The 23701-nt window shown below is 44.1% G+C and overlaps 1 protein-coding gene across 1 annotated transcript in view; it reads left to right on the forward strand.

Annotated features, from left to right (window-relative positions):
- Positions 1-23701, forward strand: part of plekhh2 (pleckstrin homology domain containing, family H (with MyTH4 domain) member 2) — a 35808-nt gene that overhangs the window by 5076 nt on the left and 7031 nt on the right. The window contains exons 3-25 of the mRNA XM_080482063.1: positions 10739-10801; positions 10878-11027; positions 11162-11245; positions 11902-11983; positions 12337-12522; positions 12674-13569; positions 14375-14450; positions 14526-14620; positions 14700-14859; positions 14927-15063; positions 15316-15429; positions 15556-15642; positions 16013-16171; positions 16763-16843; positions 16933-17112; positions 17292-17400; positions 18113-18225; positions 18736-18915; positions 19520-19617; positions 20612-20789; positions 22078-22233; positions 22311-22408; positions 23420-23561. Coding sequence (XP_080338189.1) covers positions 10739-10801; positions 10878-11027; positions 11162-11245; positions 11902-11983; positions 12337-12522; positions 12674-13569; positions 14375-14450; positions 14526-14620; positions 14700-14859; positions 14927-15063; positions 15316-15429; positions 15556-15642; positions 16013-16171; positions 16763-16843; positions 16933-17112; positions 17292-17400; positions 18113-18225; positions 18736-18915; positions 19520-19617; positions 20612-20789; positions 22078-22233; positions 22311-22408; positions 23420-23561 — 3624 coding nt within the window. The remainder of the gene's footprint in view (positions 1-10738; positions 10802-10877; positions 11028-11161; positions 11246-11901; positions 11984-12336; positions 12523-12673; positions 13570-14374; positions 14451-14525; positions 14621-14699; positions 14860-14926; positions 15064-15315; positions 15430-15555; positions 15643-16012; positions 16172-16762; positions 16844-16932; positions 17113-17291; positions 17401-18112; positions 18226-18735; positions 18916-19519; positions 19618-20611; positions 20790-22077; positions 22234-22310; positions 22409-23419; positions 23562-23701) is intronic.

The following is a 23701-nucleotide window of genomic DNA, read 5'->3' on the forward strand; positions in this document are numbered from 1 at the left end:
GGCTCACCTGGAGCAGTGATTTTAAGAAAGCGATGCGTCACTAAAAAGTTGGTCCGGGGCCAAGTTAACAAAGTAGCATCTTCAGTATTTTTAATGGGAAGTGAGGAGAGCCGTTGTCTGACGGAGGACTTTAGCAGTTCAACTGATATGCAAGAGGTGAACCGGTGGAAAGTAAATCAGAACAAAACCACGATAACAGAGTTTTGAAAAGAGACTTTAGCTGTCACAACAGGGGGTGGGTCCGCGGTCTGGTGGGCACCGAGCAGGCCGTCCCCTCCCAGCTGGCCGGGGCGGCACTGGGGCCGGCCCAAACTGCCGCCGTGGCCTAGATCTGAAGGCGCTCCCCAGGGATGCTGATTAGAGCTCTAATGTAAACAGCAGTCTGACCGCAGGGCTCCACCACGCACTGCATGATGGGATTGACCCAGCTCCAGTCAATTACAGAGTCAGAAGTAAGCTCAGCTGGACGGCAAAACAAACTCCCAGAGAGGACCGGGAGGAAGGATTGGCTGTGGTGGGTTTCTGCGGCCCACGCAGCACATGTGAGAGTCTCCGCTGTGTATTTCTGGCCGGGTCCCTCCTGTTTGACAGCCTTTAAAGCATTTTTCCACTCAAAATTATAAAGTCAGAATGACGGTCGACTCAGGCTCACACCTGCATCTTTTGCAGCTTCATTGTGTCATCTGTAAAAAATAAAAAATAAAAAGTTTCTAAATGATGGTCAAAGTGTGAAAATGTGGATGAAATAACATCGTCGCTGGACAATAGAAATATTTAAGCCAACAATTGTAGCCTTGTTTTAAGAAAAATGAGAGTAAAAGGTTATTTAAACAAGAATATGAACAAAATTATACCCCTGAGAGGCTTGGGATGATTTACAACCAGGCCACAAAGTAGAAATGGACTCTGTCCTTAAAGTACTCAATACGTCAACGGTAGTGTTTAAAAGATATTTCTTGGAAGAGAGACTGGACTCGCTGGTCATATCGTCCAGGCAGCAGTCATTACGATGGTGAATACCTTAGTTAATCACACCTCCTGGGCCTTTGTCCTGCTTTAGACTTTCATACTGCAGCGAGATGTGCCGTTTGGACAAAGTCTGACGAAGAATAGCAGGAATCTTAGCGTGTTTACCTCAGACAGAAGATTACCGATTTAATTTCCCAGGATGCAGAGTTCAGTCAGAGTTCAGCCGTCTCTCTTTCTCTCTCTCTCTCTCTCTCTCTCTCTCTCTCTCTCTCTCTCTCTCTCTCTCTCTCTCTCTCTCTCTCTCTCTCTCTCTCTCGCTCTCTCTCAGTGACCAGCTCACACAGAAACGCTGGAGCCGCAGCTTTATTGACCACAGATATCTTCACACCGATATTCCATCATTTTAAACCCCTGCTGGTCACGGACATGGACCAGATGCATTATGTGTCTGGACGGTCCCGCATGTCCGTCCCATTCTTTAGAAATACTTCAGGAAGGTAAAGAGGGAGCAACTTGAAAACTTGGCTCACATCTTCACTCTGAATTAAACTTTTTTATGTCATTATGACTGCGCATGTTCTTACTGAAGCAATTCCCTAAAGATATTTACTTTGAAATCAAAGCTCTTTGTCTTGACTTTTCTCCAACAACAGGTCGGTGAAATCATATTTATTTTGTTGTCCATATGTCTATGGCTTACTGTACACAAGGTTATGTAGGGGTTAAACACCTTTCGTCGTATTATTCTGAGCATTGTGTCTCCTAAACATTTTGAAGCAACAGTTTAAGTTTGTGCTGCCACCCTGAGAAATGACAATCCAGTTTTAGAGTTTGTTGGTAAAGGGTCAAAATTCAAGAACTTCAAGAACGTCACGTCTCCCAACGGAAAATTTGACGTCATCTGTCATTTAGTCTCGATTAAAAAAAAATCGTATGTGATCAAGAACAATCTGTCTCCATTTTTGCTTGTAATCTGCATCAGTATTAAACTACAAACCAGTGAAAAGAGAATGTTTTTTTTCTTATTATTTTTAGACACTGTTTATACTGATATGTCCAGGAATTCCATCTCAAGAGGGCCTGAAATCTCAAGTTTTTATGAAAGCATTATCAGAATTAAAGTCTGATTTGCAAAAGTTATGAGTAATGTTTTGTTTTACTGCGTTGGGAACGAAATGGTTCCAGAATTTCAGATGTTTTAAGATCCTTCATCATCAGCCTCCAACATGACGTGCACTGAACAATAGATGATTTATTTGAATAGCGACCCGCCCAAGAGGAATCTTTCCTTCTCTGCCAGTCAACTGGATTTGTCCTCAGAGCCCCGAGAATCAGTATAGACGATGAATGAATAGATGATCCACTTTTGAACAGTTTTCACAGCATTTAAGATATTTCTCGACTATATTTCACATTGATTTTTGTCAACAATGCGGACTAAACATTACACCTCTACTGTGAACCGCAACTTTCACTGTTTTCTTCTGGTTTTATTGAACAAATCCGTCTTTATTTTTTTTTTAATCAACCTTTTTGGGTTTTTATCGGTCAGTTCAGATTTAAAGTCATTAGCTCTCACTGAGTGTTTCTCTCGAGTTGCCTTTAAATTAATTGCTTTTAATATGAATCTGTCTGTGGGTCCACTCCTGAGACTTTGCTGCGGCCACGTTTTGAGCGAACCCCCGATGCTCTGATCTCATCATGTCAGCATCCAGACCCCTGCTGATGTGTTTTTCTGTCCTGTGGCTCCCACCGAATCAGCCAGAGCTTGTTGTTTTAAAGCTGCGTAGGGGTGGATGTACGTCACTGCAAAATCCCCCCTCTGAAATCTCGCCGCAGAGGTGGACTCATAAAAGGATGTGGGGGGGGGGGGGACATCAGGCCGGGCAGTGAGTCACGCTGCTCCTCTGGAGCTGAAATACAAGAAACTAAAATGAATAAAACTTGTGTGGCATTAGTGCTGCGATGGGAGTGCAGGATAAGTGTGAACAGGTGCAGCGCAAACAAGTTAAATGCTTTTTTTTCTTACAGTTTTTCCTCTAAACGATCACAGACAGAGTGAATCTTTAAATAATTTTACATTAAAAGTTTTTCGACAGTCCCGAAAGCCTACGTTTGGATTAACCTGCCTCATTGAGTTATTTGCAGATGAATCAACTTGAAACTGGGTCAGCCTGTCAAATTACTGATATCCTACAAATCCTCGAAAGCCTGCGTGAGAGGAAGGAGGGGAATACGAAGAAAGAAGAAAGAGAGAGAGAGAACGTAAAAAAAAATAAAAAATTAAGCCTTGTCTAAAGATTGAAATGCTCTGGGGAGGAAATACCCGGTTTAGTAAATAGTCTGTGTGTGCGTGCGTGCGTGCGTGCGTGCGTGCGTGTGTGTGTGTGCGGGATGCGAGTCAGCGGGGTGAAGTAGTCGCAGCTCATTCTGTGTGTCGCACGCGTATACACGAAGGTCAATTCCAATTAATCTCCAAAAGTGTTTTTAGCTTGGGTTTTTTGCACCAAAGTGAGAACTGGCACTGTGCGTGTGACTGCTGTTTTTCTGGGGAGGGATGTTAGTTTTGGCCGGTGGGGCCTCCGGCTGTAACAGAAGGCTACACATCTCACGGCGGGGACAAAGGGACCATGTGTGGCATGCTTTCACCTACAGACTCACTGACTTTAGGATTTCTGTGGCGGCTGTCTATGTGAAAAAAATGTTATGTCTTCTCCCAGTCAAGTCAAAAACTGCTCCATAAAAAGACAGAAGGATGTCCGAGTTTTTCGAACTGCATTGGCAAATAAACACCCTTTTACATTATCAGTGAAATACTACAAGTTACACAGAAATGTTGAATAACTATCTTTTAAAGGTCTGATGGCATTGCTATTCTTCTGATTCGGATTTGATTTCAATGCTTTTCTTTAATGACATCTTCAGAGCTGATATATGGCACCTTTCAGAAGTGATCATAGCATAAAAAAGCATAGAAAAGCACGAATCCGTGTTAATAAGATGTTTTTTTTAAAACTCACTCTTAGTTAACCGAAACAAAAATACCTCGACATGCTTATTTTTGTGTAATAAAACCAACGAAATGAAACAAAAAGTCAATAAAAGCATGACTCCCATTATCCGCACCATAGACATGACATATCATGCATTAAGCATCGTCGGCTGCGAGGTAGCCGCCATATTGGGTGGGTCTGCTGAGCTGCAGAGAGCCGTTTTAAAAAAAGTTGTGTTTTCAGTGGCTCCGAGCACCGTTGTCGTGTAAGCAGGGCCTTGGTGTGACACAAAGCTTGTGTGTCCTGAGAGGTGTGGTTCGAGTTCAGAGCCTCCTCACTCAACATTTCTTCCACCGCATGCAGAAGGGAGGATTTAGATGTTCATCTGAAATTTGCAGTAAAAGGTTGAGCCTTCAGTGCAGGTGATATTTGTACAGGTGCTGCTTCGGTCTAACTTGGGCTTGCAGTTGCTTTGTCAGCTCTGCCAGACCTCAACTTGACCTCAGCTATTCCTGTTACCTTTCTTTTCATTCCTTCAGTTCATACTCAGGAAACCGACTACCTTCAAACACCATTTTTAGAGGAGTCTGGGTTCTTATAAAGCGCTGAAATTACCACCACATGGCCTCTTATAGGAAGAACTGGGAATGAGTTCATGCTGACAAGCTCATAAACTAATGGCATCTCACTTCAGGTCACTCAACGTCGACCCAGATTTTCAGTGGTCCTGAACTCTTACGGTGTTACAATTTATCGCACATTGTGCACAACCTGGGAGTCAAGAGGTGTTTCACCAAGAGGGGGAAAACGCATTAGTGTTTATGTCAATATGAATATAAGGAAGCTTAAGGTGAAGCGTTATGCTTTGTCATTACTACTTATTACGAAAAAGAAAACCCTGTTTTTTTTCTCTAGAATTTGTCTTCCCTGTCATACATGCCCAGTAAAAGGGTTAATTATTGGAGGGGCTTGGTTTCGTACACGGTAGAGCAGTCAAGTTGATGTTAATTCAGCGGCCACATACAGTCCAAATAGAGTTCAGTCGACCAGTAAAAGGAAAGCAGAATCAAAAATAATGACAACTCCTAATGTTTTCCCTTTATTCAAGTGCAGAAAATTATGAATACATCCTGAAAGAGCTCACATGATCAGCAACACAAGACCGAGTTTGATCTTAACAGAGCTGGAGCAGTGAATCTTTTTCTCTTTTTCTTTTTCTCTTTTTCTTTTTCTCTTTTTCTTTTTTCTTACAAAACATCCTAAAAGTCTGAACACACTGCATAGCTTTCACGTTAAAACTAACCCCTGACTAATATGTTAGCTCTACTTCTACATTTATATCGGCACTGCTGACATCTCGGTCCAGGTCCCAGTGTAGCAGTTTGTCACCCCCAGTGGACAAAGTAGGAATAACAGTTACTTTGCCACAAATTGCCTATTTTGTGATTTTTGACTAGATAGATGATAAATGGGAAAGTTTTAGAGGCTTTTGAATATAGATCGTTGACTAAAACACACACACACACACACACACACACACACACACATACACACACACACACACACACACACACCCACACACACACACACACACACACAGATGTATGTCTTCCACATATCCGTCCTGTGCAAACCAAAACCACAAGGGGTGGAGTGCCCTGCTCTGGTATGGTCCTCCGTTCTGATTGATTACACTTTTAGAAAGAGACGAAACACAACACACACTGGCGTGTGTTGCGCTGAGGGGGCGGGGCTTACTGGCAATAAGGGTCTGATCAGTTTACAGACACTAATCGAGACGAGAGGATCAAAAGCAGACTCCAGGTCATCACCTGGGTGCTGAAATGCCTCCATGAACCATAAGTTGTAGTAAAAGAAACAGTGTTCCTCAGTCCGAAGTAACACACACACACACACACACACACACACACACACACACACACACACACACACACACACACACACACACACACACAACATCCGTTTGCAATTTTGCTCCACAGTCACTGCCACACAGATGCCTACGGCTAACCCCAGGATATTCAGACACAGATGTTGCTTTTCTTCATGCGAGTTTGTGTGTGTTTTCTTATGTGTCCTGTGTTTGCACTCATGGCCTCTCAGCCAAATAGATGCATTTTTCCTCTCATTCCATCCCCATCTTTCATTTTAATTAGCACATTTGGATCAGAACCTTTGTTCAATCCACAGCAGAGCAGCCTCAACCTCTCTGGTATCAAACCCAAACAAGGGTAAGGTAAAGGCTGTGATTCTCAGCCTACAGAAAGAGGCTTTGTGCGCCGGCTGTCTGGCCCACGGACGGAGTGATGGGGGAGGGATGGAGTGATGGAGTTCAGAGGGAGGTTGGCCACAGAGCGCCAGTTGTGGAATTCCAGGAATGGGAGTCAAAATGGATTTTTGGACTACGGAGGTGATAGAGCAGTGTGTGTGAGTGTGTGTGTGTGGTGAGCAGGTAAATGGGGCTAAACACACAAAATGAGCATGCTTCCAAGCTTAACTTCTCATATACTACCAGCAGGGTGTCTCTCGCACGCACGCACGCACACACACACATCCACACACGCAAACACAACCTACAGGAAGGGAAGAAGGAAATACACCCGTATGCTTTGATTCACAGGAGTGGATCGTCACCGTATCATGAGTTCATGGCTTTTTATATGCTGTTATGCCTGCCACCGTGTGTGTGTGTGTGTGTGTGTGTGTGTGTGTGTGTGTGTGTGTGTGTGTGTGTGTGTGTGTGTGTGTGTGTGTGTGTGTGTGTGTGTGTGTGTGTGTGTGTGTGTGTTTGTGTGTGTCCAGATGTAGCCTTTCGTGTACATTCCCTGTAATTACCATGCAGTTCTGTGCCACATGCTATATCTGCTATTGAGAGAGACTCATGCGGTCTGTCACTTGTGGTGAATCACTAGATCTATATAGAGAAGAGCAAGTGTGTGTGTGTGTGTGTGTGTGTGTGTGTGTGCGTGCGTGCGTGCGCGCGTGCGTGCATGCGTGCGTGCTTGTGTGTGTGCGGGTGTTGACCTTTTACAGGTCTGCTTTTAATCAGAACAGTCCATTATGTGTGTGTTTGTCTGTGTGTGTTATGATTGTATTTGTCTCAACTATTCAGGTTTCATCTCAAAAAGGACGAGCAGGTGGTTTCACTCCAGATTTCTCAGGTTCTCACTTTCTTCCGCTCAAACACAAATCGACAGTCTATTCCTCAGCTAAATGTAGACGTTCTTTTTTTTCTTTTTTTTTTTTTAAGAAAGCATTTTCTTGGGATCCCAGTGAAATGAGAAGCGGCGCAGTCGGGCTCAGCCTCGGTCGCAGTGGAAACAGTGAGGGTGCCTCGCAGGGTGTGGCTGCCTCCGGCCTGAGCCTGGTCCACTTCTGCGGGGCTCGGCGAGTCGACAGAAGCTGGAGGAAAACTGGAGCGCGGCCACGCCGCTCTCCCGACAGCTGCATCCACTACACGCCTTCGTGCAGCTCGCATATATACGGCGACCAGGCAGCTGCCGTGTCAGCACATTTCAGTGCCGCTTTGTTGAGTCCAACAGTGAAAGTAACAGTGCCACGGACTTCACAAGGAGTTGGTATCATCGGAGTGCAAAAGAACAGGGTCTGTAATTAAAACATGACTTATATTCATCTAATAACTTGGCTGGGGGGATTTATTAATTTATTTATTCAATCGCAATGTCACACACAGCTCCTTCAACTTAATATAAGGCAACAACTATTAGGATTTAAGTCTCCACAGCTGTCGACATGGAATATTGTCCCCCTGTTATGGATTCAGCTGGCAGAGTGGAACATCTTCCTCTCTCAAAGTTGTCGGTTCGATTCTGTTCACGTCCATGTTTCCGATGGTGTTCAAGACTCAACTCAAGTGGGCTGTAGATTCGACTGTGAGTGTTTGAGACTGTGTGTCTGTCTGTTTGCCCTGTGATGGACGTGCGTCTCATCCAGGGTGTGGCTCTGCCCAATGTCAGCCGGGATCGGGCTCCAGCGGCCCTGAAATGGATAAAGTAGTATCGATTTTCACTGGCACCACGCAGAGATTTAAAAAAAAAAAAAAAAGGCTTGTTAAAAGTACTTAGTATGTGATTATAAACTGAGAGATTTTACTCAAAGAAACAGAAACTGGTTGACAGACTTATGTTTCATTACCACCATTAATGTACATTCAGAAACATCCAAAAAAGACTAAACATAAGATGAATCCAGTAAAATAATATCTTAATAAGTGATTATATATTTTAAGATGGCCTCTGGTTCTAGCGAAGCATTGGGCTCATTTGTTACTTAGCTATTCTTCATTGTAGGTCAAAGTTCTCACAATGGAAGTTCCATGAAACTCAACATTCTTAAGTATTAGGTCCATTTTTCATACTAATGTTTAAACCCATTTTTGTTCCCTGGCTTTTAAGTTTGAGACTCTTTTATTTGTTTTTATGTCTATTTTTGTAGAGCACTTTGGTTCAGTTGTTCTTAAAGTGCTATATAAATAAACTTCAGTGGAGTTGAGTTCTAATCTATACTTGTCATCTATTTAAACGACAAAGAAACTTGGAAATTCTGAAAAATGCGGCCTTGTGATAAAACTGTCTATGGCTGTCCCTTTTTGTACCAATGTTCATTGAAGGCAGTAACCATAACTGAATTGTAGCCACTCAGATGTGATAATTTTATCAGCAGGTTCCATTCTGTTGAAAGATGCCAAGAACACAATAGCGTGTCTGTTAATGTGTTACCAGGCTCAGCACAGGTTTTTGCCGACACTACAATTAGATCATTGTTTACTTCTTAGCTGTTGTGAAATGTTTTTTTTCTTTCAGTCTGAATTGACTTGTAAAGCTTTGAAGTCAGCAAAGATTGGTCATCCGATGACTTCCTGTGTAAGCTTCCAGCCAGCGCCGTGTCGTATTCTCGGATCCGTGCGGTTCCTCGGCGTGTCAGCCCTGTGAGACGTCTGCTCTGCTCTGGTCTGAGTCCTACGTATATATGTGCACATGTAGCAGAATGGTCTAACCATGGCGGTTGCTGCGCAGAACATTTCCATGGACATTCCTGCATATTTTCCTTTTGCGAAGCTTCTGAGGTTTGAGAGCGAGAGAAGACACTGGTTCCCGAGGCTGCTTCCGCCTCTTTGAGCCGAGGAATTTCAGAGGAATGCCACTAATAAAGTCATCTCTCCCTCCGATCCACTCCCAAAGGACTGCTTCAGTCCCCGCATATGTGTACATGCAGTGTGTTTCTGTGTGTGTGTGTGTGACTGTGTGTATGCCGTGTGACCTTTTGGTGTTGCTGCAGTTTTGACACACTCCTGCCAACTCGCACATGGCTCTGCTCTGATCTTAGCACACAAGGAGGTGGTTGTAAGTTTACAGAAGTGACGCCTCATCATCATTATATAAGTGGTTAAAGGTGCAGTATTTTGCGCTCCTACAAATGTAAGAATGCCTCATCAGTTCTGCAGTGTAAGTGTAAATGTTGTTAACAAAACAAAAGTACAAAAAAAGACACCATTGCCAACGAGGCCTGGCAGCCCACTCTTGGCAATTAAGACTGTATTTTACACTTGAACGAGACCTATTATCCCTTTTATATGTGTGAGTGTATGTATGGATGAACAGATGGATGGACGGTGTATTCAGACATGATCCCCAATTTGATTTGTTTCCCTTTATACTGGCTCTTTGAGAGAAACACTTTCCACTTCTGTGTTTTTAACAACCTCATTCAGCTTTCAAAGAGCCTATTTTGCTGAATCTGCAACCATGCGACTCGTAGTGTGCATTAGAGCGGCACACCATATTACAAATGTATCGCGGTAAAAACTTTCACTTGATACTCAGAGAACAAGACTGAGCTGAACTGGGGTAAATGATGTTTTCTTTCAATGCATGGTCATGTTCTGCACATGGTAAAGAACTGAATTTCAATGGGAAAGAAAAGTTTGTTTAACCTGTGAAGACAAATCAATCACAGCCCAGTGGTGTAAATTAGGGGCAAGAGAAAGAGCACTGTTATTTGGAAGAACAGATCTCCAATTTTTTTTTTATCTTTACAGATCATTTACATTGATATAGAATCTTATGAGCGGTCAGTGAGGTTGTTAAATACAGGACGGAGAACAGAGAATTACTTTATCTGATACGTCAGTCATTTGATGACCTGCTCAACCTTAATGATGCTCCGCGTCAGGCACTTGTGAGGCTGGACGTCTTCACTGTCACCCCGAGTTTCTGTGCTACATGATTCAGTCAAGAAGCTTCGGCAGAAAGTTTCAAACTGACCTCTGCGCCTGTGCTACACTGTTCGTACGGTTTGATTTCTGTTTCTTGGCCAACTGCCATTTGGAATTTGCACAATGACGATACATTGCAGTATTGTGTGCAAACTTTAAGTTGAAGAGTAAATGAGTGCTTTGGAAATCGGAACCATCCATCCATTTATTCATCCATCTGTACAGACAGACACATTAAATAACAGATTTCATACTTATATAAAAGCTTATAATAATAAATATTATTTAAGGATCAGTGTTTGTGATGTAGAATTAAAGAATAGAGGGTATTTGAGCAGCAACACAGAGAAACTATTAGATACAGACATTTGTGAGTTTAAGCATTTCTCTGCGTAATAATACTTAAAGAATGACTATTTGGTGCTGCCGTGTTTAACTTTCGGCTGAAGTGGAATTGAAACCTCACCTTATACAAACACTGAGGACATAAAGAATAAAAGAAGATATTTCCTGTTTCCAGATCCAACAGTTGGAGACGCAGGTGATCGATGCAGAGAAACGGGCTTTCACCGCTCACCAGCAGGTATGGATGCAGAACAACGCCGCATTGGTCTTGTTTCCCCGAGCATGGCTGTACATGTATGTGTGCTTGCCGTCAGGTGCGGTGGATGGAGGAGAAGCTCAAGGCTCCAGACGGCCTGTGCGGAGACTCGGAGGTGCGTTTGTTTCAGCAGTGCCGGGAGCTGCAGGCCTCGGTCCAGGAGAAGGACGAGGTCATCGCCCAGCTGGAGCAGCAGCTGGAGGAGCAGGTAGAGAGGCTGGCGAGCTTTTTTGGAAAAAGTGCAAATGTGTCAATGTATTCCTGTTCATATTTCTCCGTCACCGTTTTGAATGAGCATATTTTGCTCCTGTTTGGGTGACTCGATGTTGTTTCTCTCAACAGAAACAGGTTCGGCTTCAAGATGCCAAGACGGTGGAGGAGAAAGCAGCTAAAATCAAAGAATGGGTCATGCTGAAGTTATCAGAGGTAAAAAAAAGTTCTTAGAGAAAAGAAACATGAGAAAATTAATGTCTCTTTTCTTTGAGAACTTCTTTTCTTTAAGAACCATAGAAAAACTGGTGCCGATTCATGCTGCTCTGTGATGGTTGTACTCTTTAAGACCTCAAAATACTATTTTTTTCTCACACACACCGAACAGATGTGGGATAGTCATCACCTCACACAACACAAAAGTCCACAATTTTTTTTAATTAAATATAAAAAAATATATATATTTAATGGGTTTATTCCCAAAGAAATATTCCCGTTTGAGTAGCATCTCATAATAGTAATAAACACTTTGTAATGTGACTGTGTGTGTGATCCCCTATTGGGCCTCCTGGTGGAGCTGTATGTGGGGTCATTAGTTCTCCAAAATTGAAGGTTAGGCACAAACATTAATGCTTTTACAAATTCTAGTGCTTGAACAAAATGATTTCAAAAAAAGAAGGACAGTGGCTAAATAATTTACTAGAAGCTCTAATGGCGGCTTAAAAACCTTTACTGACAACTAAGGTTACCAAAACGCAATTTCCAATTAAGAAGCTGATTGATTTCTGATGAGAGGAGTCTATGTGGATTGAAAATTAGGCTTTCTGGTGATTATTGTTTCATTTTAATGTGGGAATATGTTCATGTTCCAGTTTGAGGTGGAGAATGCAGCATTGAGGGAAACCAACAAGCAGCAGGAGGCTCAGATTCTGGAGCTACAGAAACAAGTAGAAGGTAACAACTTCTTTTTTCCAAGGTCTTTCCATGTAGCAGCAGTCTCAAGGTCCGCGATGTTGTTACTGGATGTTTGCTGGTTCAATTCCCACTGCTGACAGGTTATAGCCTCCTACTGCTCAGGAGCAACATCTGATGTAAACCTTTTGATCCTCTGTGGTATTCTGGAGACGTTTGAACCTTCAGTTAAATGTCTGCTTCACTAACGTCTGGGAAAGAATCTGAAAGAAACAAACAAAACGTCCTGAAGCTCCATCACTAATCCCTGTAAGGCTTTTTAAAAGCTAAAGATAAGAACGCATGTTTGACATTTTCTCACATGTGTGACAGTGTTAAAATGTATTTGCATGCAGCCTTCGAGCAGAAGTGCAGCGCTGGGCGAGGAGTCCCGTGCAGACCAGGAGAGGCGCAGCGACTCAGCAGCCTGACCTTTGGCTGCTTCCAGGTGAGGGGAAAAAACCCCCAGGTCCTGACCGGACCGGCTCCCTGCCAGCGGACCCTCAGCACCGAGGGAGAGACTGAGACCAGAGATAAAACAGGTGTGTCACCAGAGTCACTGCAGCAATACATAGAATTTAATATCAATGGGAAAGCCGTATAAAAGATTGACTTCTTTATTCATACATTTGGAAATGACACCGTTGTTTTGGTCAGACTGATTTGATGAGCCTGTTTATGTTTGCTTTGCAGAAAAGAGCAGTAAGGAGACGTCCTCCACAGGGACGGATGCTGAGGTGCACAGAACAAACCAAATTCCGCTCCTGTGTTCTCCACTGGAGTGCAACAACGCAGCCGAGACCCCCGGTGAGAACGGAGCAGAGTCCCGCGGGGTCTCGTCTGTGCTCTCCAGCGCGGCCTCTGAGGGCGAGGCAGCAGCGTGCGGCCTGGAGTTCAGCCGCCCCGGCAGTGAAACCTACATGACGGCGTCGGATGACAGCAGCTCTCTGTTTGACGATGACATGCAGCGTGCGGAGCGGCCCAGCTTCGGTCTGCTGGAGTCGTCGGACAGAGCCCGAGCGAGGCGTAAGGAAGGTGAGGGAGAGGAGGAGGAGGAGGAGGAGCAGAAAGGAAGAAGGGGAAAGTTAGAGGATAGCACCTCTGAGGAGCTCAACAAGCGATTTCAGTCGCAGAGCCTCGACTCCTCGTCCTCCTCCAGTGAACCCACCACGCCGAGTCCCGTCCCGACCCTGGCCCTCACCCCGAAACGACCCAACCCACCCCAGGACCCCAAGGACAACCCCGCCTCACCCAAGCAGCCCCGGCTGAGGACCCCAGCAGGGTTAATGATGAACTCGTCCCTGGCTAAGAAGCACCTGAGCCAGCCGTCGATCAGCAGCGAGGTGACACACGGCCAAACACGCAACGCCCTGAGCATGCTGCGCCCCCTCCGACCGCAGGAGACCGACCTGGACCATCAGCAGCAGGACGTCAGCATGGAGACGGGCCGGGATACTCCTCCCCACGTCCTTCCCGGCTCACCATCGTCTGAACCCGGGACGGAGGCGAACTCTGAGGGGTCGGAGCGGGAAAGCTCTGCAGCCAATAACAAACCCCCAACCCCACCGTTACACCGCCTGCCCTCCTGGGTAAGACCAGCTGAACTTAAATTCACACTAAACTAGGTTATTGAACAAATACCGCCACATTTATCTCAGTGAACAACTCCCTTAAATCCTCAATGGTCTATATACGATAAATAAGCAACTCGCTTGCACCTAGAAACTATTAAATCTTCACAACAGAGTTTAATGGAAAACAAGATGATCCGTTTCTTTATACCTGATATCATTCCACACTTGTTTTTTCAGGTTTTCAGACCTGGCTGAAAAGGTTATTAACAGCCAGTTAAAGAGTGAAAACAACACACTTTTTGAAAACACTTGCAACGTTGACTAAGATGGATGTATGAAATGTTGACCTTTATTTCGTCATTCCTCAACCGAGTCCAAACAAAGCGTTTTATTCAAATGTCTGATCTTGAATATTAAACACTTAAATACAGCAATATAGAAAAAGTTTTAAGAGGATTCCTTTTACATCGTCATCACTAGAAATGGGATACGTAGGTTGATCTCTTGTAAAATATTATCCAACATGGTGAAGTCATTGGAGAACACACGTCAAACAAGTCATTCTTATAGCAAGAACTTTGCAAGAGCATCACAGAAAGACATTTTAAAGGGTTTGTTTTCCGTACTGTTTTGGACACTGCATGACATTGTGCATATCATTCGTAGTGAACCTCTGAATGATGCATATAAAACACGTGAAGTGTTTTCCAGCACAATAACAAATCATATCAGGCTCAATACAATAGCTAATTTGGGCATTACTGAGCAAAAGAAGCCGTTTCTTATGGTTCAGTCATAATAATGCTCATTTCCTTAACAGGAAAGTCGTATCTATGCCGTGGCAAAATCAGGGATCAGACTGTCTGACACCTCTTGCACAGACTCTGCTAGCAAAGGTAAGACAAAACACAAAGCATGGTGAATGAGACACCGACACATATCTTCACTAACTGCCTCGATCTGTGTCGTAGATCCTTCCCTGAAGTCTTCCTATCCTGCCTTTGTGATGTACACATCCCTCGTCTATAAGAACATGACCACACCAGTTTACACTACTGTAAAGGGGGTGAGTACAGGTATACGTCTCTGGAACCGTTGTCTTTCGTACCTATACTGTATGAGCAGCGTTCTTCCTCCCGTCACAGAAAGCCACTCTGCTGAGCAGCAACCCGTTCTCAGACGAGTCGTCCAGCTCCGAGGACTCGTCCAGTTCGGGCGAGGAGGACGGCTCCGTGTGCAGCTCCCACACCTCGTCCAGCTCCAGGAAGGACAGCAGCCCGGGCAGCCCGCGCTCCCTCAAGAGAGGTACAACATGAAGTTTCTAATGCTACCGTGGACTTAGTGAATTAATCTGCCCTTTTTTGTCCTTCAGCTGTGTCCGTGGCTTCAATGACATCAGAGAGCGATTACGCCATCCCGCCCGATGCGTACTCCACCGACACCGAGTGCTCAGAGCCGGAGCAGAAACTACCCAAGACCTGCTGTTCAACCAGCGACAACGGCAAGAGTGTGAGTCACTCCCTTCATTTTATACCGTTCTCCGGCAGGGTTTGCATTGTGAACAGTGGTTAATTAGTCACCCGGTAGGTCTCTTTACATCCAGGCCTAAAACAAGAACTTGTTTTACACTTCACCGATTTCCAAACGTAGAGTACCTTCGCTGTTCAGCTAAGCAAAATGATAATAAAAAGAAGGTTCATAGTCTTTCTCCTGCACAGTCTGTTTTGTTCATCTTGCTGTTTGTAACCTGGTGTGCAATAGGAGCCAATGGAGAAGTCGGGCTACCTTCTGAAAATGGTAAAGACCTGGAAGAAAACCTGGAAGAGACGCTGGTTTGTGCTCAAAGACGGCGAGCTGCTCTACTATAAGTCACCTGTGAGTTCTCTTGAGCACTTCAGTTACTGCATAACTCATTATAAAATCTTTGTTGTTTTTAGCTGTTACTCACAGGCCTTCAGAAGCAACTGGAACTACGAATGGTTGAATTATTTCCCCCCACAGAGCGACGTGATCAGGAAACCTCAGGGTCAGATCGAGGTCAACGCCACCAGCAGCATTGCTCGAGGAGAGGGGAAACAAATACTTCAGGTATTCCAGCCTCACTTCAAAACCCAACTTTTCTTTCACATTTCTGGGTGATCACTATTTTTTTTTTTTTTAAATAATAAAAGATAGCGGTAGCTAACATAAAGAAATCTACTGTTACAATTAGAGATCAGGGGTTTGCAAACTCCATAAAGCAGCACAGTCATTTTTTCACACACCAAGTGTATAAAATGATCTTAAAAGATCCTGGTTTGGTCCTAAAACTAAAAATCCATTCAACAAATCTACACTGATAAAGAATAAACTGTCATCAGTGCTTTACTCTCGAGACACACCGTCGCCTTTTAAATGGTTTATAATCTGTGAATCCTTCCATTTGGCCTTTTCACCGGGGTTTTATTCTTGTGTGCAGGTTGTGACAGGGAAGCGTGTGTACTACCTGAAGGCCGACTCCCCCAACCTGCTGGAGGAGTGGCTCCGCGTGCTGCAGAGCGTGTTGAGGGTGAAGGCCGCGAGTCCTCTCTTCACTCAACCGGACATTCGGCCCAGCATGAAGGGACTCCTCATCAAGGTCCGCGCAACTCAGACACGATCCAAACCCCTCAAGATAAATCTAAATCTTTCGAGTTGTGTTGTCAAAATAACTTCTGATTTCCTGTGATTCGCATCCTCCTGTTTAATTTGATATGCAACATCGATATATAGATTTTTTTAAATTACATGCAGTTTGAACGGTTTCATGAATTCCATCTGCCACCCAGTGTCATAAATCACTGGCAGAACCCCGGCTTCCACTCTTCCTGGAAGACTTTCAACAAGTTTTGAATGTTTCTGTGGAAATTTATGCCGATTTATTGTCATCAGAGCCTGATGGTTGGATGACACGTAATATTAGTTCCTCTTTATGGCCTTTATGCACTTTACTGACTTACTTATGCTGAGGCACAGTCATGTCCCTCAAACTGGTAGATGAAAGCCTTTCATTGTCCCAAGTGTCTTGGTATGTGAATGATTTCATACCCAAAGAGTCTGATTGAAACACATAAATTCAGTATTGAACAAATACTTTTGCCCATATGACATAGGCACAATCATGTGTTTCCTGTTGGATTTCTGAATAATCACTGCACGTAATGTAACGCGTTCTCTCTCTGTGCTGCAGGTGAAGCACGGCTACTCCAAGCGGGTCTGGTGTGCCCTGATCGGCAAGACATTGTACTACTTCCGCAGCCAAGAGGACAAGGTGTGACTCCATATCGCTAAACCTGCTTGAAATAAACCAGAAATCCTCCAACCGGGTGATTATTTACTGTTGTATCTCTGCGCTCTCAGTTCCCGCTGGGTCAGATCAAGCTGTGGGACGCGCGGGTGGAGGAGGTGGACAGGTCCAGGGACTCCGACGACGACCTAAAGGCGTGTGGGCGGGGCTTGCATGCGGCGCTTTTCACCATCGCCGTCCACCCACTGGAGCAAGGCCCCACATACCTGCTCATCGAGTCTCGCCATGAGAAGGTCAGTGAAATCCCGAAGCATGTTGTCGAGTTTGAGGAATCGTTTGTTGAAAAACGAAACCATCTACAACGATTTTCCAGACATCGTTGATTGAGAGTGAGATTATCTTGTTATTTGTCATGTTTACGTTGGAAATCGACTCTGATGCGTCTCTCTCTCTGATGTCACTGGCCCTGCAGGACACCTGGTTGTATCACCTGTCGGTGGCGGCGGGCTCCACGGTGGGAAAAATCGGCACTGAGTTCGAACAGCTGGTCGGAAAACTCTTCCAGCTCGATGGAGATCCGAGTGAGTCTCTGCTCCAACTTTGTTGAGACAAAAAGAGAATTGAGCTATCTTTTATTGTTGCCTGTCAACATCAACCATGAACCTTAAATCTGAGGCAGAAATCAGCTTTAATTTTTACTCCACACAGACTAGTAGTTTTTCCTTTGACCCTAAAAGCCAGGGGGCTAATTCCCCCCCCCCCTCCTGAAAAGGCCCCTGTAGACAACATAATTGAATAACATCACTCTATTTATTGATAAACACACTGTGCTTTACCAGAAAAGCATATAATTATAAAACGTAACCTCTTTCATACAAAAAGAAATAACACTTAACACTTTTGTGATTGAACAGTCACAAAATTAGAACGTGCAATGTTTGTTTAATTTAGATAACAATGATGATAATGCACCGTCACAATGCTGTGTTCATATTTGTCAAATCCAGGTCTGGAATATCTGTGTGGAGTTTGCATGATCACCCTTTGTGTCTGAGTTCTAAAGAAAATAGATTCTTTCTTTTTTATAATTAAAGGTTGACCATCTGAGTATTTTTGGTGTGGATGTGCTCCCGCTGTCCTCCACAGCGCTGGGTTAAAGTCAAAACTGTGTGTTTATGTTTTCAGTGTTGCGAGACCTGCCTTAAAGACGGCGCTGTGAACTTCATGTCCCAATGTCATTCTGCTCTCAATTTGTGTGAAACGTGACATATTTTCTGTGCGTCGCCCCGTAAGGCTCTCAGATCTGGAGGCATCCCACGCTGTGCTTCAGTAAAGAGGCTCTGTCGTCTCCCCTCACCACGCTGCCCTCGCAGGCTCTGCAGACCGAGGCCGTCAAACTCTTCAAGGTGCCCAAATGTCAACAAGCATTGGATGAAATCTCACAAAACTATCATGTCTAGTAAAACAAAAACAATTATTTATCAGCCAACTTATTTAAGACAGAAGTTCGGACAAGAGTAACTTAAGCCTGGAAAAGTCTATATAAAATGCTTATAAAATAGCTGGAAGTTCATTTTATAAGCAAGAATATTTCACGCTTTGCATGAATGATTGATGTGAATCACAACGTACAACCTACCGCATGGACTCCTACTGCTAATCAAATATTGGTTTATAGCCCAACGATTATGAGATATGTCAGTGCAGGCAGGTACTTCTATTTCATAAAATGATCAAATATTTGAGTTTCAGCTCATAGATTTCATGAGAATCATCTGTTTATGTACAATATTGCCCCAAACCTTTTTGAAACTGCAGAGCTTTAACATAAATAACAATGTGATGAATATCTGGTCTTTACTGAGTAGAGCCACAGTTGCGGAGGCACAGGCTGAACGTTCCCCGTCTCTCTTCAGACTTGTCAGCTTTTCATCAACGTGGCCATCGACGCTCCGGCCATCGACTACCACGTGTCTCTGGCGCAGAGCGCCCTGCAGGTGTGTCTGGCGCACCCGGAGCTCCAGAACGAGTTCTTCTGCCAGCTCGTCAAGCAGACGCGCCGGAGGCAGCCGCACGGCCACCCGGGACCCCTGCAGGTACGCCGTGTCCCCACACGGAGGCAGCAGGAGAGCGGAACTGGAAGCCTTTTCAAAACGGGAGTGACAGATTGTGTAACAGAGAGGGAGGATCGAGTGCGTTTCACAGTCTGCCACAGCGATGGGTTTGACTGGAGTGTTAGTCATCCAAACAGCAAGTGCTTAGAAAGCGTTTCGAGAAAAGCCACCGGCTTTTGAAAAGCAGGATTGGAAATCAAATTCAGGGTTTCTGAGTACTTATTACCCATTTCCTAAAACACCAGGGCGGGGTACCAGCAGGGGGCAGACCTGAACGTTGTGTTCACAGCTCCACCTGTGAGTTTCAAAGGAGATGTTCAATACCACAGTGTCTCTTCCTCTTTGTCATCTACAGAAACACAACAGAGTGACTCACAGCACAAGCCTCCTCTGTCAGCTCCTTTGTGCACATGAATGATCTCAATGTGGCATCAAAACACTCAGTTATACCCCCATTCTTTACCAGTTTGCATGTAATTAGGAGACAATGCTGTTGTTTGCGGCTCCTCACATGCGAGACCTCTGATTCATACTTGTGACAGTTTGTAAAGCGTGTGTGTGTGTGTGTGTGTGTGTTCCTGTCCAGGGCTGGCAGTTTCTGGCCTTGTGTGTGGGGCTGTTTCTGCCCCGGCATCCCTTCCTCTGGCTGCTTCAGGTTCACCTCAAAAGACACGGAGACTCCAGGTGAGACAGCGAGTATGTCTAGAAGATCCACACCAAAAATAAAAACGGAACCGCTGCAAACACGTGATGCGTCTTATTGTACATGTACAAGATGAATGGGGACTTCACAAGTCCATGAAAGGAAAACTGTTTGACAGTGCTGGTATGTGTGAGAACATGTATACACAGCTCTGAATCATGAAGTCCTCACTGTGAGGTGAAAGTGCTGACCACTGCACTCCCCTGGATAAAAAAAAGACAATAGATGAAAATACATAAAGGTTTGGAAACTCTACCACAGCACACCGTAACCAAGTAGAACACACCCATGTTTGAATTATTCTCCTCTCCTTTGTTCTGGATTGTTAAACTCACACCAGAAAGTGCAAATACAGCCTCATGCAGACTGGACCCAACGATTGATTTACTGACTTTACCAGCTTTTCCAACAAAGAGAGAGTAGAATAGAAATGTATAGATTCTTTAATGGGAATTGCTTTGTTTCAGCAGGTCAAAGCACACAGACACCTTCATATCCCTGCACTCATTTATAACAATATAATGATAAATATAAGTAATAATATTTAAAAATGTATATTAATGATGATATAAATCATAAAGGTGAAATATGTCGTCATATGACATTTGTTGCACTCACCTCATGTATTTCTGTACTTTTGTCAATTTTGGTCACCGGCAGCAACTTTTTTCTTTGTTTTGCCTCTTTTTATTGAGATTATGATTATGACTTTTAAGTGTACTGCACAGTACTGCACAGCCTTGAAGGAAGTCTTTTTTAATGCTAGATGACGTCTGAGCTGCTTCATTCATGTGCCAGCCAAGGTTAAAACTCACAGGTACATTGTTTTTTGGTGTGGGCCATGTAGACTGTACACCGGGCTGGGTTAGTGTTTGGACGCCTCTGCTTTTGACCTTAAGCCTGAATGGTTGGAATCTGTTTCATTAAAGTTTCAGCTCACACATGTGACGGGTCCCTCCCCCTCGTTTCTCTCAGGACGGAGGTGGGCAAGTACGCCATCTACTGCCAGCGCTCCATGGAGCGGACGCAGCAGAAGGGCGAGAGGCAGGCCCGGCCGTCCCGCATGGAGATCCTGTCCATCCTGCTGAGGAACCCCTACCACCACTCCCTGCCGTTCAGCGTCCCCGTGCACTTCCTCAACAACATGTACCAGGTAGTGACGCTCACCCAATGACTGGAGAGCCGGTTCACACCAGCAGTCATCTTCCAATCACATCATGCTCTCAAGTCACAGCTTAAACATATTAAAAAAAAAACCTGTTTACACGGTACCACACACCCTCCTTGTAGTTTTTTAGGGCCTCACCCTGTGTCTCACCAGGTTTTTCTCATGCTGGTGTTGTTGTTTTTTTTGTTTAAGTTTTTTTTTTTTGTCCCTCCCTGCTGTTGCTGTCTGTGCTTCCAGGAAGTGATGAGATCATAGTCTCAATAGCAAATTGCTGCTGCAGATTCGCCACGATGAGACTGAAAACCTGTTTGTTGGTCACAGACGTCACATAAGCACACCCATTCATCTCCTGAGTAAAAGCATATGTAGAAAATACATAACCCCAACTCCTGAAAACATTTGATTCAATTTGATTAGATCATTACAAGTGAAGAGAGCTGTCTACCGCCTGAAAACGAAAACACTAGTATACAAAATCAGAGCAGTTAAAACTGCATAAATCGTAGATTTATTACTCAAAACAAATACAACCAACATTAAGAACATTTAAGCGGAATTAGAATAAAGCCAGAATGCATCAGTCAAACAAATTTTGAGTGTGTTTTTTTGGTTTTTTTAGACTTGACACCTTCAAATATTTCTCCTAAAAAAATTACACACTGAATTTTGTGTGTGCCTCCTGCTTGTTTACGACAAGTATCTCATAGGTCTCATCTAAATCCCATCTGCTTTGACTGGCACATTTTCAGCAGTTGTTTGCGAGTTTGGTGGAAATGATTTGCCAAGTTGTTAACAAAACTCAGTGCACACTATTCCAGAATTTTCCAAACGTTTTGATGTGCTTTCTGTGTACGTGCTCCCATTTTCACCAAAATCCCATTCGCTGTGACCGGTAAATTTTTCACAGGTTTTTTTTCTGAGCTGCTTTGCCGAATCAATAACAAAAGTGGTGGAGAGGCACACAGGATGATAGTAATAATACATTTTATATGTGAAGCGCTTTTCAAAATACCCAAAGACACTTTACATTGTTAAATTACAAAATCAGCAAAGACAGGAGCAAGGTAAAACGAGTCATAAAACACATTTTAAAGAATACATTAGTATTACATATTAAAAGCAGTTCTGAACAGGTTGGTCTTGATGAGAGATTTGAGAGCGGTCAGGTCGGTTCAGTTTCGGATGCGTTGGGGTCGAGAGTTCCAGGCTGTATATAAAATGTCATTGTGCCATGACTTCACACAGTCCTCTGTGTTCGGTTCCCTTCCCGCAGGTGGTGAGCTTTGACGCTGCGACCACAGTGGACGAGTTCCAGTGTCGCCTGAACCAGGACACGGGCATGAGGAAGACGGGGCTGTCTGGATTCAGCCTGTACTCCGACGACCCGACGGGACGGGAGCTGGAACACTGTCTGCAAGGGGGACTCAAGGTGCAGCTGCTCTCGCTGGACCGTTTGGCTTGCGTTGAGATGACACCGTCCTTTAACCGCGTCGTGTCGTCTTGCAGATTTGTGACATCATCTCGAAGTGGGAGCAGGCCTCGAAGGAGCAGCACACCGGCAAGTCGGAGAACACCCGGACCGTCCGCCTCACCTACAAGAACAGGTAGAGGGGCCAGATCACGAAAACAAACATGAGATACAGCAGGTCAGCAGTTATTATATTCAGGAAAGACGTAACAGTGCAAAAAAAAAAGCCACACTGGTTAAAACAACTCACACACACATTGGGTTGGAATGTCTCGTTTTTAGCAAAAGGATCAATGTGTGAAGCATTATTTTACAATTCTTCCGTATGACTGGAATATATGTAAAAACTAGTAAATGGACTAAAATACAATAAAATGTGCTTGATAGAGGCAAATTAATCCCATTTACGAATATTTAATAAAGCCAAATATGCACATTTTTGTAAATTAAGAACTTTACAAGTTTAAAATGTATCAAATTATGTATTTTCCAATAAATAGACAAAGATCAATAACAACATATAGACACAAGACAAGTCATTTATTGTGAGTGCTGTGAAGGGTCAGAATGTATTGAAGAGAAAAACCTTGTATTAACTCCTCAGTGTTGAGAAAACATAGTTAATATATAAAACACTCATTTATTTTAAATAAAGAAGTTAATTGTAGTCTTATTTTCAGAATAAAAATATGAATCCCATGTTGGGGATTTCATGCCCGTGACTGTTGCGACTTATTGGTACTTTTGTATGAATCACAGTTTTGGTTTACATGAGGACTTCGAGGTGAGCACTCTTATTTCAACGCCTTTGTGTTGAGTTTCTATGTTCTACCTGCGCATATGTGGTTTTTCTCCCACAGTTCAAATAAAACGGCCTTTGGTGACTCTCGGTCTGAATCTTAGTGTGTGACTGTTTATCTTGTGTTTCACCTATATTCTGCTCTCGTCCACATTCCTTCTATAAGTTATAGCTTAATGACAAAGACGAGACACATTCGTTTCTGCTGGCACCGTGTCCTGTGCAATGGTTGCAATGGGTTTAACACCAGCTACTCCGCTATCACAGTGTCATCCAGATTATCTCCTAACGCTCCCCCACCTCTGCGCGTCTCCTCCTCCCTCCCTCCCTCCCTCCCTCCCTCCGCAGGCTGTACTTCTCTCAGCAGGTGAGGGGGGAGTCGGAGCGGGAGAGGCTGCTGCTGGCTTATCAGACCAATGAAGCCATCGTGGCGGGACACTTCCCTGTCAACAAGGAGCTGGCGCTGGAGATGGCTGCTCTGCTCGCGCAGGTCTCAAACCCAACTCATTATTACCGTCATTTCTTTTCAGTGTGAACAGACGCTGTGTTCAAAGAGAAACACACATCACCCTCACAGCTCCCTCCACAGCCGTCTACACTTACTCAGGTTAAAGCTGAGTGTTCACTTTA

The sequence above is a fragment of the Lipophrys pholis genome, assembly GCF_963383615.2.
Source record: "Lipophrys pholis genome assembly, chromosome: 15".
NCBI classification, from domain to species: domain Eukaryota; kingdom Metazoa; phylum Chordata; class Actinopteri; order Blenniiformes; family Blenniidae; genus Lipophrys; species Lipophrys pholis.